At 32.2% G+C, this 12,801-nt stretch overlaps 1 protein-coding gene and 1 pseudogene across 1 annotated transcript; one reads left to right on the forward strand and one right to left on the reverse strand.

Annotated features, from left to right (window-relative positions):
• Positions 1-296: 296 nt before the first annotated feature.
• On the reverse strand, positions 297-3,959 carry LOC120148450 (annotated as a pseudogene).
• A 36-nt stretch (positions 3,960-3,995) lies between these two features.
• Positions 3,996-6,831, forward strand: LOC120148455 (prefoldin subunit 6-like). Its single transcript, XM_039161570.1, has 7 exons — positions 3,996-4,143; positions 4,965-5,075; positions 5,200-5,270; positions 5,375-5,499; positions 5,921-5,981; positions 6,631-6,710; positions 6,766-6,831. The coding sequence occupies exons 1-6, from the start codon at positions 3,996-3,998 to the stop codon at positions 6,685-6,687; spliced, it is 573 nt and encodes a 190-aa protein (XP_039017501.1). The 3' UTR covers positions 6,688-6,710; positions 6,766-6,831.
• The last annotated feature ends 5,970 nt before the right edge of the window (positions 6,832-12,801 follow it).

Below are 12,801 nucleotides of genomic sequence, written 5' to 3' on the forward strand. Positions count from 1 at the left end.
AATTGACATGAAAGGAATTTCAATAACTTTTTGTATACCAGCAATGTTTTAGAAAATGTAAGAATAAAAAAATAATAGTTAATATTCATTATTATTTTCTACTTTAGAAATTTTCATTTTCATTCATTTGTAATCCTTTCATATCAATAAAACTTATACCAGCAAGCAGGAACGCTTACGCTTGAATTCACATGCATAAGTTAGAGGGGGAAAAGGCCAAGACACCTATACTTGTTGAAATCTTAGATTTATGAAATAATTTAAAATGGATTCAACTACATGAACCAATTCCTACATCTCCTAAACCACTATGGCTATGTTGCTCTCTTTATTATTCGTTTTTCCAAATCTGTGTCCGACAATTCTTTCGGACGTGAATTATAGAGATATGGCCTTTCAACTACAAGAGAAAATCTTTAAAAGGAATGGCCATACTCGCGTCAGATGCATCCATACCTGACGTTCATATCTAAAGTTCGAGTAACATAGCACAACAGTGTCAACACAAAAACGGAGCGAATGAAAAGAGAAGACCTATTATGACTATAACTAAGTGAAACAAAATGGAGATGGATGCAAATGATGACAGACATTATACCGATATAAGGCCCATGTAACCTGCAAATAAAGCCACACACAGGATACGGCATATGCGCCAGCGACAATCATTGGTTCTTTGTGCCCGCTTAATTCCAGATGGTGATGGAAAGGTGCCATTCTAAACAAGCGCCGCCCACTTCCATGCATGTGCTTTGTTATTTTGAAGTATAACAACTAACAAACAACAGAAGTCAGTTATGATGTCTGAGAAAGCGGGCAGCATACAGTCGGTATTAATATTGAGTCATGAATGAACTATTAGAAGCAACTGAGACTAATATATAAGATGCAAAGTTTAATCGAATTTGAAAGATTTTCAACGAAATTGGACATAATCAGATAATTAACTGACTATACCTGCAGAATGACCGATGATGCTTCAAATACAAAGATACCAGAAGAAATTATTAAGGGAAAGAACATTCCTGTACACGCAGCCATTGCAGCTAAAGCACCACCAAGGGCCAAGGATCCTGTATCACCCATAAATACAGATGCTTTGTGCTGGTTGTGCAAAAGAAAACCACACAGGCACCGGCCATTGATGCTCCAAATATAGCAAGTTCTGATTGGGATTGAAAATAACATTTATGTTATGTCTGTTATGTAACATAAGGAAAAGACTTGATTATAGCATGGCAAAGAAAAATTAGTACAAATCTGAACTTGGAATTAGAAAGACGAGTAAAAACTCAAGTAAAAAATAAAGCCTCTTCAAAATGAGCAAAATATATTCATTCTCTTTGTTCATATTAAGTCATGTGAGCGGCTACAAATTACCCAATGAAGTTGGTTTATTGCCACTCATGTACTCAAACACAAGGAAAAAATAATACTCATATCAAACATATCATGTGTTGAATAAGGATTTTATCAAATGACATAAGGTAAATACTTGAAAAGGCATTAAAAAAAGATTAAATTCAAAACAAAATTTTAGGCTCTCCTTGGTATGAAGGATGGAAAATTTGATAACCAAATGGTTGATAGAAGCTTAATCATAAGATTAACAAATTTTCCATCCATAAGTTTTTCTATCCTTCATACCAAACAGAGCCTTAGTGTTTCACTAAGATGGAAGATTTGGCCATTGCGACAATAGCATTCTAATATTAAGATGGAAGAAAAAGGAAGAGGCCAAAACAACATCAACAAGATTCCAAGAGTAAGCTTTAAAATATGTTTTGCATATATCATTCAGATGAAGCAGCTTGATAGTGCAATCATGTGACTTAAGAGATGTTATTGTTGCAGTGACCCATAGGTAAACTTTAGAGTTAGTGTGGTCACAAAAAAGCTATGCAGCTCAATCCCGAGAACAAAGAAAATTTCGCTCCTTTCTTCCAACTAATAATATTACGTGTTGAAAACCAAATTCATACTAACCGGGGCATATTGGAAGCACTGCAATTGACATTCCAATAAAGGCTAATGCAGCAGTCCCTCCAGCCAGACCATCAAGACCATCAGTTAAGTTAACCCCATTTCCCATGGAAACAAAACAAAATGGAGTCAACAATAGGTAAAATTTTCCAAAGCACACAATGCCCAGTGGTGCAGGTAGAGGAACCAGCATTTTCCTGCATTAAGAAGTAATAAAATGGTCTGGGGAAAGCAAACAGAACAATTGAGCCATCACTAATAAAAGACTTCTTGACCGAAAGAAAAAGGATAATCTGACAGAGAGAGTGAGAGCTGAAACACACATATTGAGATTCAGCCACCTAAGTGCTAAAGTTCTGCCTAACAGCTGTTATATTGATATTTCTCCGTCACTAGAAGGGTCTGTATTTTTAAAATAGTCTTATATAAAGAACGGAATGTATAACATGGTTTTCCATCAGAGAACTTCAATAAGATCAGGAGAACCTATATTTTTTTCAAATAGCAAATTAACTAAACTAGATTTTTTTTTCAAATCCTCTGGCACAAGAAAAGGAACGCAAGTTACCACAAGATAAATAAATGTGATAAGATTAGTTACAAGAAGATATACATGCCATAGGGTGATGACAAAGTTGTAGCATTCAACCAAAATGAAAACCAAATCCCAACAGCAGCCTACAATGATAAACAGTTGGACATTAGTGGAACAACTGGGATAAAAATAAACTTATGTGGCAACAAGGATGAACCATAAATGATCAAAGAAAGAGCCGAAGAGGCAAGCAAAAATGTAGCTACCTCCAAAATAGTCTTAAACGTGGAGAAAAGCCACTGCTGTGTTGCTTAATGACACATAAGACATCATCAATCAATCCAATCATAGCAAAAGCTAAGGTTGCTGCTGCTGCAGCAGCAACTTCAACAGACGAGAAACCAGTAACAAAGTTTGCAACAAATACACCAACTGGTAGAAAGAAAAGTCCACCCATGGTCGGGTCCTCTGCTTTTTCGAATGATTTGCTGGACCTTCTTTCCTAATTATTTGATGGAACTCAAGAGTCTTAAGATATGGTATACAAATGTAACCTGCACCTGCTGCTAAGACCAAAGATATGAAAAATGGGGAGGTCAAGTAAAACGGTGCCAAGGGTAGCCTCACAATTTTCCATCCGCACCAATCAACAAGTAAAATAACCATTGTCAGGAAGATTATGATACCCATGTTGTTTAACAGCCCAACGTTTATCCTGAAATTGATTTAGGCAAACCATAAAAAGAGGCCTTGGAAAGTGTATTAATTCATGAAGCCTCCCGCAAAACAATTAATTTGTTTATCAAAATACTAAATATTTGAAGCTCATTCTGTCAGGAAATTTGTAAAAGAGCTTGCCTGTGTTTTTTTTGGGCTTCTTCCAATCAAAGAATACCGACGGGAAGTCAAGGACCTCATGGTTACAGAATCATCAGCTGAGACTGGAGGCAAATCCACCTCAGCCAAAGGGTTTAACACGATTTCCCCATCGCTATATTCCCCATCACTAGATGAAGAAAACACATATGCTGCCACCGAATCATCAACCACCCATTCATCAAAGAAGTAATCCCCATTGAGTCCTAGAAAATATAAATAAATTCCAAATCATAAAATTACTAAAAAAAAAAACCATTTCGAAACCCACATTGAGAAGCAGAATGTTATTACTTACATCATCATTGGTTGCGTTAACCTTAACGACGTGTGGACGGAATTGTGGACTCTGCTTATGTACATATCGGGATCGTTTTAAGTGTAATTTGAGAGGAGAGTAGAAAATTAATGCAGCAGCGCGAAACCGAGATGATGAAAGGCGTGGGAGGCGAAATAAAGCGGGGACAAATGCGTGTCGTTTAGGGAACCGAGAGAGTCCCGCAGTGGAGAAATGTTGTAAATTCAAAGACGAGGAATGAGATCTCATGTCCATGTTAGAACCACACACACAAAAAATATGATTAAAACTTCATTTGAAGGAATGACAACATATAATGGTCAACGCCCAACCGTGGAGGGAGGCTGTCAGTCAGGGTTGAGAAGGGACGCGCCCTTTGAGAGCGTGAAGGGGGCATTTGAATCTGTTGGATTTCAACTTGGCTGGACAGCCGTTACTACAACTGGTTTTGGTTTGGACCACAAGAACAACCAGGCCCAGACATATTAATTAGATAAAATTTTGGAAAGTTACGTTTCAATAAATCAATTCACTCGATTTCAATTTGTGCCTTTATGCTCAAATTTTTTAATAATTTAGAATAATGTTTTTAATTTTTTAAATAATTGATAACAAATTTTTGGTTGATATAATTTATTAAACACAAATTTTTTAGAAAAAAATAATATTCCTTTTAATCGTTAAACTCACTTAATGAGTTATTATGCTTAATTATTTTAAATTTTATACAATATCAGTTAAAAAAATTAATTTTACAATACTATGATATATTTACTTGATACACTTTAAAAATCAATTATATTTGAATTAATTTTTTAATAAAATATTTAAAAGCAAAAAATAATTATTTAGTCAAATAATTTATTTTTTATAATAAAATATTAAAAGATAAATTATTTTAAAAGTATAATGATCAAAATAATTATTTTTTCGATTGTCCTAATAAATTCGAATTGACTCGTGGTGGGTGAGTCTCTCAGCAGAAATTTTTGACATAATAAAGAACTCAAATTTAAGACATAATTAAGTGATATCAAACTATTTATCACTTGAATTAACCTATCAAAATAATTATTTAATTAAGCTATAGAAACATTTTAACATTATATCAATTAATTACAGATGTGAATATGATACTAGAAGGCCCAAATAAATTAAGGATTATTGTAGGACATTGAGTTATCCAATCCGAAGTACGGCCCAAATAGGCCTTTCAATTATTCAGCACGGCTTCTGTCGATCAAAGCTCAGAATAGGTAGGTAATCGGCTAGATCCTGGAATAACAAAGCAGCAAAAGAAGAATGAGTTCCTCTCCACAGCTCTTCGAGAACTGCAGCGGGACCTCGAAAACAAAGCTAACGATCTTAGCAAACTCCAAAAAGGCAAGCCTAACCAACCCATTATCATCGTCTTCTGCACTCAATCCCTATTTGCTTTCAAATATTACGATTAAGGAACCCTGTAGCTTTTTTTATTATTAAAGTATTAATTGAACGGTGTCGCCAGATATAGCGAAGAATCATCAAGTCAGGAAGAAATACACTATTCAGTTGGGAGAGAACGAGTTAGTCCTCAAGGTTTCGATGTGTTTTCGTTATTGTGCCGATTTAATTGGTTGATTAATAAATTGGCCTTGAAATGTCTTTTTATGATTATTTTCTTTTGTTGAAAATGTTCTTAGGAGTTGGATTTATTAAACGAGGATGCAAATGTGTACAAGTTGATCGGTCCAGTGCTTGTTAAACAAGATTTAGCAGAGGCTAATGCCAATGTTCGTAAGAGAATCGAATACATCTCTGCTGAATTGTAAGATTCGTTTCACATTTTTCCTTTAACCTTTGTTTTGTTGCTAAAGGATATTGTGGATAGTTTATCTTGTCTAAGAAATCATTTATAGTATTATTTTTGCTGGGTACAAAGGTGTGGTCAGTGGTGTTTGGATTATAAGTTTAGAATGTAAATTAGTTGCTTTCAAATGTGGTTCCCAAACCAGAATTTGAAAACCAACTAGAATGCCTAAATGAGCTAAGTTGATTTAATTGTTATGGAAATCTGTCCATAATGTGAATTTTTATGTGCTTCGCCTTCACCGCAAGCTTTGCAGAGTTGTAATCAAATGTACTTCCTCTGTTATTCTTTATTTTTACATGCTCCGGCAGTACCCTTTTTACCTTGTATAATTGTATCTGCCCATTCATGAAATGTTAAAGTTTGGTTCTGTCTAAAGGAAGCGGCTTGATGGATCTCTTCAAGATTTGGAAGAGAAACAACACAGCAAGAGAGAAGCGGTTGGTTTTCTTCCTTTCAAAGTGCTATTATTGTGCTGTTTCAATGCTCTATAAATTGTGTGTATTTGACTTTAAACAACAGCAGCACACCATTTTTCTGAATTGCAAATTAATAATTAAAATTTTGACATCTGAGACTATGATTGATTATTTATATGGTTCAAAGCATTAAACAAGGGTTGTTTGGTTCTACCTGCTACTGAATCCTTATTTTACTGTTTTTCTTCTTTCTTTCTTTTTTGGGGTTAGGGGGTGGGGGCGGTCTTAGACTCTTAGTGAGTACTTGAAGTAAGTAATTTCAGTGGGGTGCTAGTTTGCTTATACTCTATTTGTCTTCTTTTAGGTCCTTACTTGTAATACTAGTTGGCTTTGCATGATTCATCAGAGTCCAGTTTCATTTAAATTTGTTCATTTAAGCCACTCTGCTGTTTACATATTTGTTGGTTTGCCTTTTGCATCAGTGAGACTTTTGCGTTTAACATCACAGAGCAAATTATGTTTTTTCTTTTAATACCATGGCCATTTACAAACTGCCTTGTACATGTATGCATCTTGCTGTTTCGTTTTAATGGTAGTTGCTTACTTGCCTCCTCATAAATACTAATATTGAGTAAAAGCAAAACCTAAATTTGATCATTGTGTCTACTAGATATTGAAGGTGCAGCAGAGGATTCAATCTCATCAAGCAGGAAAAGCAAAGGCTTAGCCATCTTCATATGTTTGTCAACATGAATACCATCATTCTAGTGGGTTGATATTTAATGCTCTATATCGTGCTTGCAAGCGTCTGTTGGAGTTTTAATCCAGTATTCTTGAACCGTAGTTGTAATACTGGTCGCAAAACTGATAATTAATTAACACTTAGATTTACAGTTTGATGGCTTTTGAAGTTATAGAATGTAAGATATAGTAATAACATTGGAAAAAGAAAATAAAAAAAAGTAAACTTTAGTGAACTTTCATCGAATAATCAGCTGCCCTTTATGGTAGTTACACTCCCTATGTCTTACTAGATATGTCTTTTTTTTGTTTTTAATTTTTTTTTCATTCAAAATGTCTTAAAAAAATTAACAAACAACAACAATTATATTTTCTTTTTCATCCTTACATGTCTCACTTTTTACACATATCAAAAGATATGTTAAATCTATCAATCAACTTTTAAGAATAATCTTATTATTTTTCTTGGTTAAATATTTCTCCTTAAAATTATATACATAATGAATAGAAGACACAAATTATGAGACAGAGAGAGTATTATACGACTACTATTGATTCCTGTTACACAAATTGACCAACAATCATCTGCAGATAGGATGGGAAAATGCTTATTTGCCTCAACCTAGTTTGCAACCATTCAAATTATGCAACTCTAGAATTTTATATACATTATTATGCTAATATTCCTCTAAAAATATAAAATTTGATTAGGACCGTAAAAGGTTTAGTATAAAATAAGTGTCTGAATTATATTGTTTTTTTATTTAGGTGTTTAAACTATTTTTTTAGTTAATTTAGGTGCATAATATTACAAATGTTATTATTTTAGGTGTCTCAACCGTAACTGTCATTAAAAAATTATGTTAAATGACAAATGTCATGTTCTGATAATTTTGATGATTTTATTTAAAATAAAAAACTTTAAAATATATTTTCTTTTTTAAGAACCTCAAAATTTTTGAAAATCTTTAAAAAAACTCAGAACTTTGAAAACATTTATTCTAATCTCTATGCCCACGCTTGTCACTTTCGTTTTTCATCATTGTCGTCGATTGACCCACATTGGGGGATGGGGGATGGGAGGGAGGGGGAGGGAGTATTCATTAATCGGTTAAAACTGATTAATCTGACTGAACTAAAAAAATTTGGTTTATTTTATGTTCGGTCAGTTAACTATTAATAATTTTTTCAAAGTTCAATTATCGGTTAATTCGATTCGAAATCGGTTAATTAATTGAATTAAGAAATTTTTTTAATATATTATTTAGATGTTACTTAGTTTTAGGAGTGTTTAAATTTTTGTTTTAACCAAATTAACCGAACTTTGTTCGATTAAAAATTTTTCAAAAAAAATCAGTTCAGTTAACGGTTAACGGTTAAAAAAATTGATTAATGATTTTTGGCCAGTTCGGTTCGGTTGGTTAACTGAACCGACCAAATGAACACCCCTAGGAGGGAGGGGTTGCTTTTAAATATTTTTTAAATATAATATTTTTATTTTTAAGTTTTTTTAAAATAAAATCTTCAAAATTATCAGAACGTGACACGTCACTTAACGGGACTTTTTAACGGCCATTATTATAGAGACATTTAAAATGACAACGTTTGTAATGTTATACACCTGGATTGATTTAAAATTAATTTAGGCAACAAAATGATCAAAATAGTATAGTTTGAACACTTATTTTTATATTAAATTGGGTACAAATGAACTGAGCTTAAACAAATAAGATTGTGTTCGTGCTCTTTTATTTATTTTGTGTTCATATTTGATTCTTGTTTGTTTAAATTTTTAATATTGTCTTTGTGTTTGTTTAAACTTTTTTAATGCATTCATGTTTGGTTCAATTTAGAATTCGTAAACATGTTGGTTTATATGTTTAGAAATTGATGAAAATTAAAAAAATGAAATTATGCCAGTAGTCCTTAGGTTTTATAGTTTTATCTTCAAATTTTACCCAATATTCAATTTAGTTCTTACATTTACCCATATTTAGAATGGCTAAAATAAAAAGGAAAATAAAAATTGGATAAACGAGCTTATAAATGAGTTAATAAATGAACTTTCAAACGAATTTGTTCGTGAACATAAACAAATCAATTATACATCCATTTATGCTTATTTGTTTATTAAATAAATATAAAAAATTTATTCATACTTATTTATTTAACGTAATAAATAAACAATATAGTGATTTACAAATAATTAATTAAATGTTGTTTTCATTTACACTCCTAATTCTGATTTCTCGGTAAGTTGACTCCCAACTTTATTACGGAAACAATTGCCCTTCCGCAAGATCACGCAACACAATTCCCGACCGTCCAATATGCGGAAAGGTCATTTTCTGATGTGAAATAGGGCCATATGATCCGGCTGGTGAAGGTAAAGAGGTAAGTGGTGGTGGAGAGCCGAATGAGATACACAATATAAGCATGGTGCATGCCTGCCTACCCACCACAAATCAAACCAATATAAGAAAATAGAAGGTGACAAACATCCTGTCTGTCGGCTACATCAACGGCCGTGTGATATATCTATTCAATCGAAGGTTATCAATTCAAGGCATAAATCCACAAAATTTGTTGATTCATCTTCGTTCCAACTCTGGGCAAACACGGATTCACCGCCTAAAAGCTTGATAAAAAGGAAGAAAATTGCCACTCAACTTGGTTAACTTAAAGGGACAGCATCATGTCCTATGTCATCTATCTAGTCTCTTACCGAAGTGTAATGATCTATGAATCTCTGGTATTTCTCTCTTAATCACATATATGCTTTGACAAGACTACGCATATGCTTTTGTTGTCAGTTTCAGAGAGCACGGGAGGCAGCACCCAATACCACTACTTTCACATCAAACGCCATAATTACGACATATGAATTCAAGGGTTGTCCGTACATGCAACGTGCACAAAAAGTAAATAAAACCTTAAGGTGCGTTTGGTTTACGGAATATAAGATTTTCAGTGGGAATGTAAGATTACTAGAGAATATGATTACTGAAAATGTTGTATTTTGTGTTTGGTTGGTTTAGCAGGAATGTAAGATTACCGTGTTTGGTTAAAGGAATAAAAGATTATTGGAATGTATATTTGACAAAATTATCCTTATTATATATTTATTTTTTTAACAAGTTGAAAAATATTTATATAATATTTATATATTTTCTTTAAAAAATTTAAATTCATAAAATTTATATAATTTTTTTACAAAATTAAAAATATAAAAAGGTTTAATGAAAGGGTAAAATTTTATTTTAACCCCTGAACTTCATATAAAATTTTAATTATAGACTTTTTTTTGTAAATCTAAAATAGTTTAAGGATAAATTTGTAATTTAACATTCGTAGAATTTTTATTATTCAATGACAGAAGAATGATATTTTTGAAAGAAAAAAAAATAAGGGCAATTTAGGCCAAAACGCCGATAATCTAACAAGACCTAAGGAAATGGAGGTAATGACATTCACAGTAATATACCCAAAAAAATCTACTATTGGTAATAAAACATTATCGGGAATGAGATTCCCGGCCAACCAAACTTGAGAATGTGGATTCCATTCCATGGGAATCCTACATTGTTGGGGGAATGTGAGTTTCCCATGGGAATAGAATCCACATTCCCCCGTTTGGTTGGCCGAGAATGTCATTCCCAGTAATCTTACATTACCAATAGTGGATTTTTTGAGGTATATTACCGGGAATGTCATTACCTCCCTTTCCTTAGGTATTGTTGGATAATCGGCTTTTTGGACTAAAATGCCCTTAAAAAAATTTCTTTAAAAAATATACTTATTCTATCATTGAATAATAAAAATTCTACGAAGGTTAATTACAAATTTATCCTTAAACTATTTTAGATTTATAAAAAAAAAAGTCTAATTAAAATTTTATATGAAGTTCAGGGGTTAAAATAAAATTTTATCCTTTCATTAAACCTTTTTATATTTTCAATTTTGTAAAAAAATTATATAAATTTTATGAATTTAAATTTTTTAAAGAAAATATATAAATATTTTCCAACTCGTTAAAAAACAAATATATAATAAGGACAATTTGGTCAAATATACATTCCAATAATCTTTTATTCTTTTAACCAAACACGGTAATCTTACATTCCGTGAACCAAATACACCCTAATGGTTCGGTTAAAATTCATCTTATTGAGCAAAAAATGGAACAAGCGTGCCATTTCCCCGCGATGTAAGATAGGGCAAACGCTAAGGTTAGAAGAACGATTAGGGCTTAGTAAAGAGCGATGATGTGACGGACCATTCATTTGATAGGCTGAAAATAGTGTATAAAAAATGCCATTCCTCCATCAATTATACATTGCATGCATGAATGGTGGTGAAAATGTTATATTATACATCGATCTATCACACGAGATGACTGGTAAACGCAAATGTTGTAAGTATGGAATTACTAAGCCAGCCAATGGCTGTATCTTTTCAATTCATTTGAATGCCAATGCGACCATCAGCAGCAGCCAGCCTTTGCTTCAGGGCAATGGCCAGAGATATCATTGATTGCAATTTGATTGCTCTTCTTCTTTTGTCCTTCATTCGGTTAACTAATCGTCTTTTCTCACCGGCCACTTCATTTGTCGCTGAATAATCCTACCCATATATTTCTAACCAATCACTTCATTTGATTTTTTTATATATAAATTCTAAATCTAGTCTTATCTAAAAGAGAGAAAAAAAAAAGAAGAGTGATCTTAGTGAAGATTTATGACCTAAAAAGATAATATAGAACAAAGATCGAATGCACTGATTGATGAATTAATCAAATGATATTTGCTTTTGGGTTACTAATTAACAGCCATCAGACATGGGTTAATTTGTGTAAGGAAATGTGGTTGACTTTGGATGTGTGCTTTGTTAAAAGGCTGGGATCCTACTCGGAAAGTAACTAGTAAGAGATTGGCCATTCAGATTCATAGATTTGATTGACGGGAAAGAAAAAAAAATCCTTTGGAATGGATGATGGCTCCATGGGGGCATAGGGTATGTTGGTCGAATGGGGGTGGGAATGGGCCCACAAAATTTCGTACAGTACGACGTATGTTTTGGGCTCAAATGAAATGACAATAATTTTGGCATAATAAGATAATAAAATATAATTATGATAAAAAATAATTAATATTATAGAAATATTAAGGGTTAACTACATGAAAAATCAATTACGTTTATGTTTTGTCAACTTTTGATTATTGATTTCAAAAAACATAAGATATTATCACTTTCGTTTTTATTTAATTAAGATGTGTTCATCCCTAGTTAATTGCCGTTAACAACACTTAAATATTTTGATATAATCACATATATTATCCCCGTCATTTACATACTCTCAATTTAGTTATACTTTTAATACATTAAAATAAATTTAATCCCATTTTACAACTCGGAGTTGACTTAGAATTTTTTCGAGTCGAATCAAATTTTCTAGTTTCTGTTTAGATTTAATTATGAATATTTATAATATTATGATATTATTTGATTCCAATTTAAATGATCTTTTATAACCATATACAATACATGTGTATTTCTTCATATTTTTTTAATATATGATATACATTTATGATACAAAGTCGAGAGACTCGACTCAAACTTGAAATTTTTTCGAGTCGAGTCGGGTTTATGAAATTACAACTCGAAGTTAATTCGAGTCAAGTTTTCAAGAGTCGAGTAAAAAATATCGGGTCTTTGAGTCGAGCCAAATTTCACTCACTCCTAATGCCATGTGTCACCGTTCGGTTGGAGAATTAACCTTCATAAATCCGACTCGACTTGAAAAAAATTTTAAAGTTCAAACCAAGTTGTTAACTCAAATAACTCAAAAATTTTAGTAATTAGTCTCTCGATTTTTAAGGTTGAGTTGAGTCTCTCGATTTTTGTAAATGTATATCACATATGAAAAAAATATATGAAGAAATACAGATGTATTGTATATCGTTATAAAAGATCATTTAAATTGGAATAAAATAATATCATAATATTATAAATATTTATAATTAAATTTAAACAGAAACTTGAAAATTTGATTCGAGTAGACTCGAAAAAAATTCTAAGTCAACTCCGAGTTGTAAAAAAT

This window comes from Hibiscus syriacus, unplaced genomic scaffold, assembly GCF_006381635.1.
Source record: "Hibiscus syriacus cultivar Baekdansim isolate YM2019G1 unplaced genomic scaffold, ASM638163v2 tig00110959_pilon, whole genome shotgun sequence".
Lineage (NCBI taxonomy): Eukaryota > Viridiplantae > Streptophyta > Magnoliopsida > Malvales > Malvaceae > Hibiscus > Hibiscus syriacus.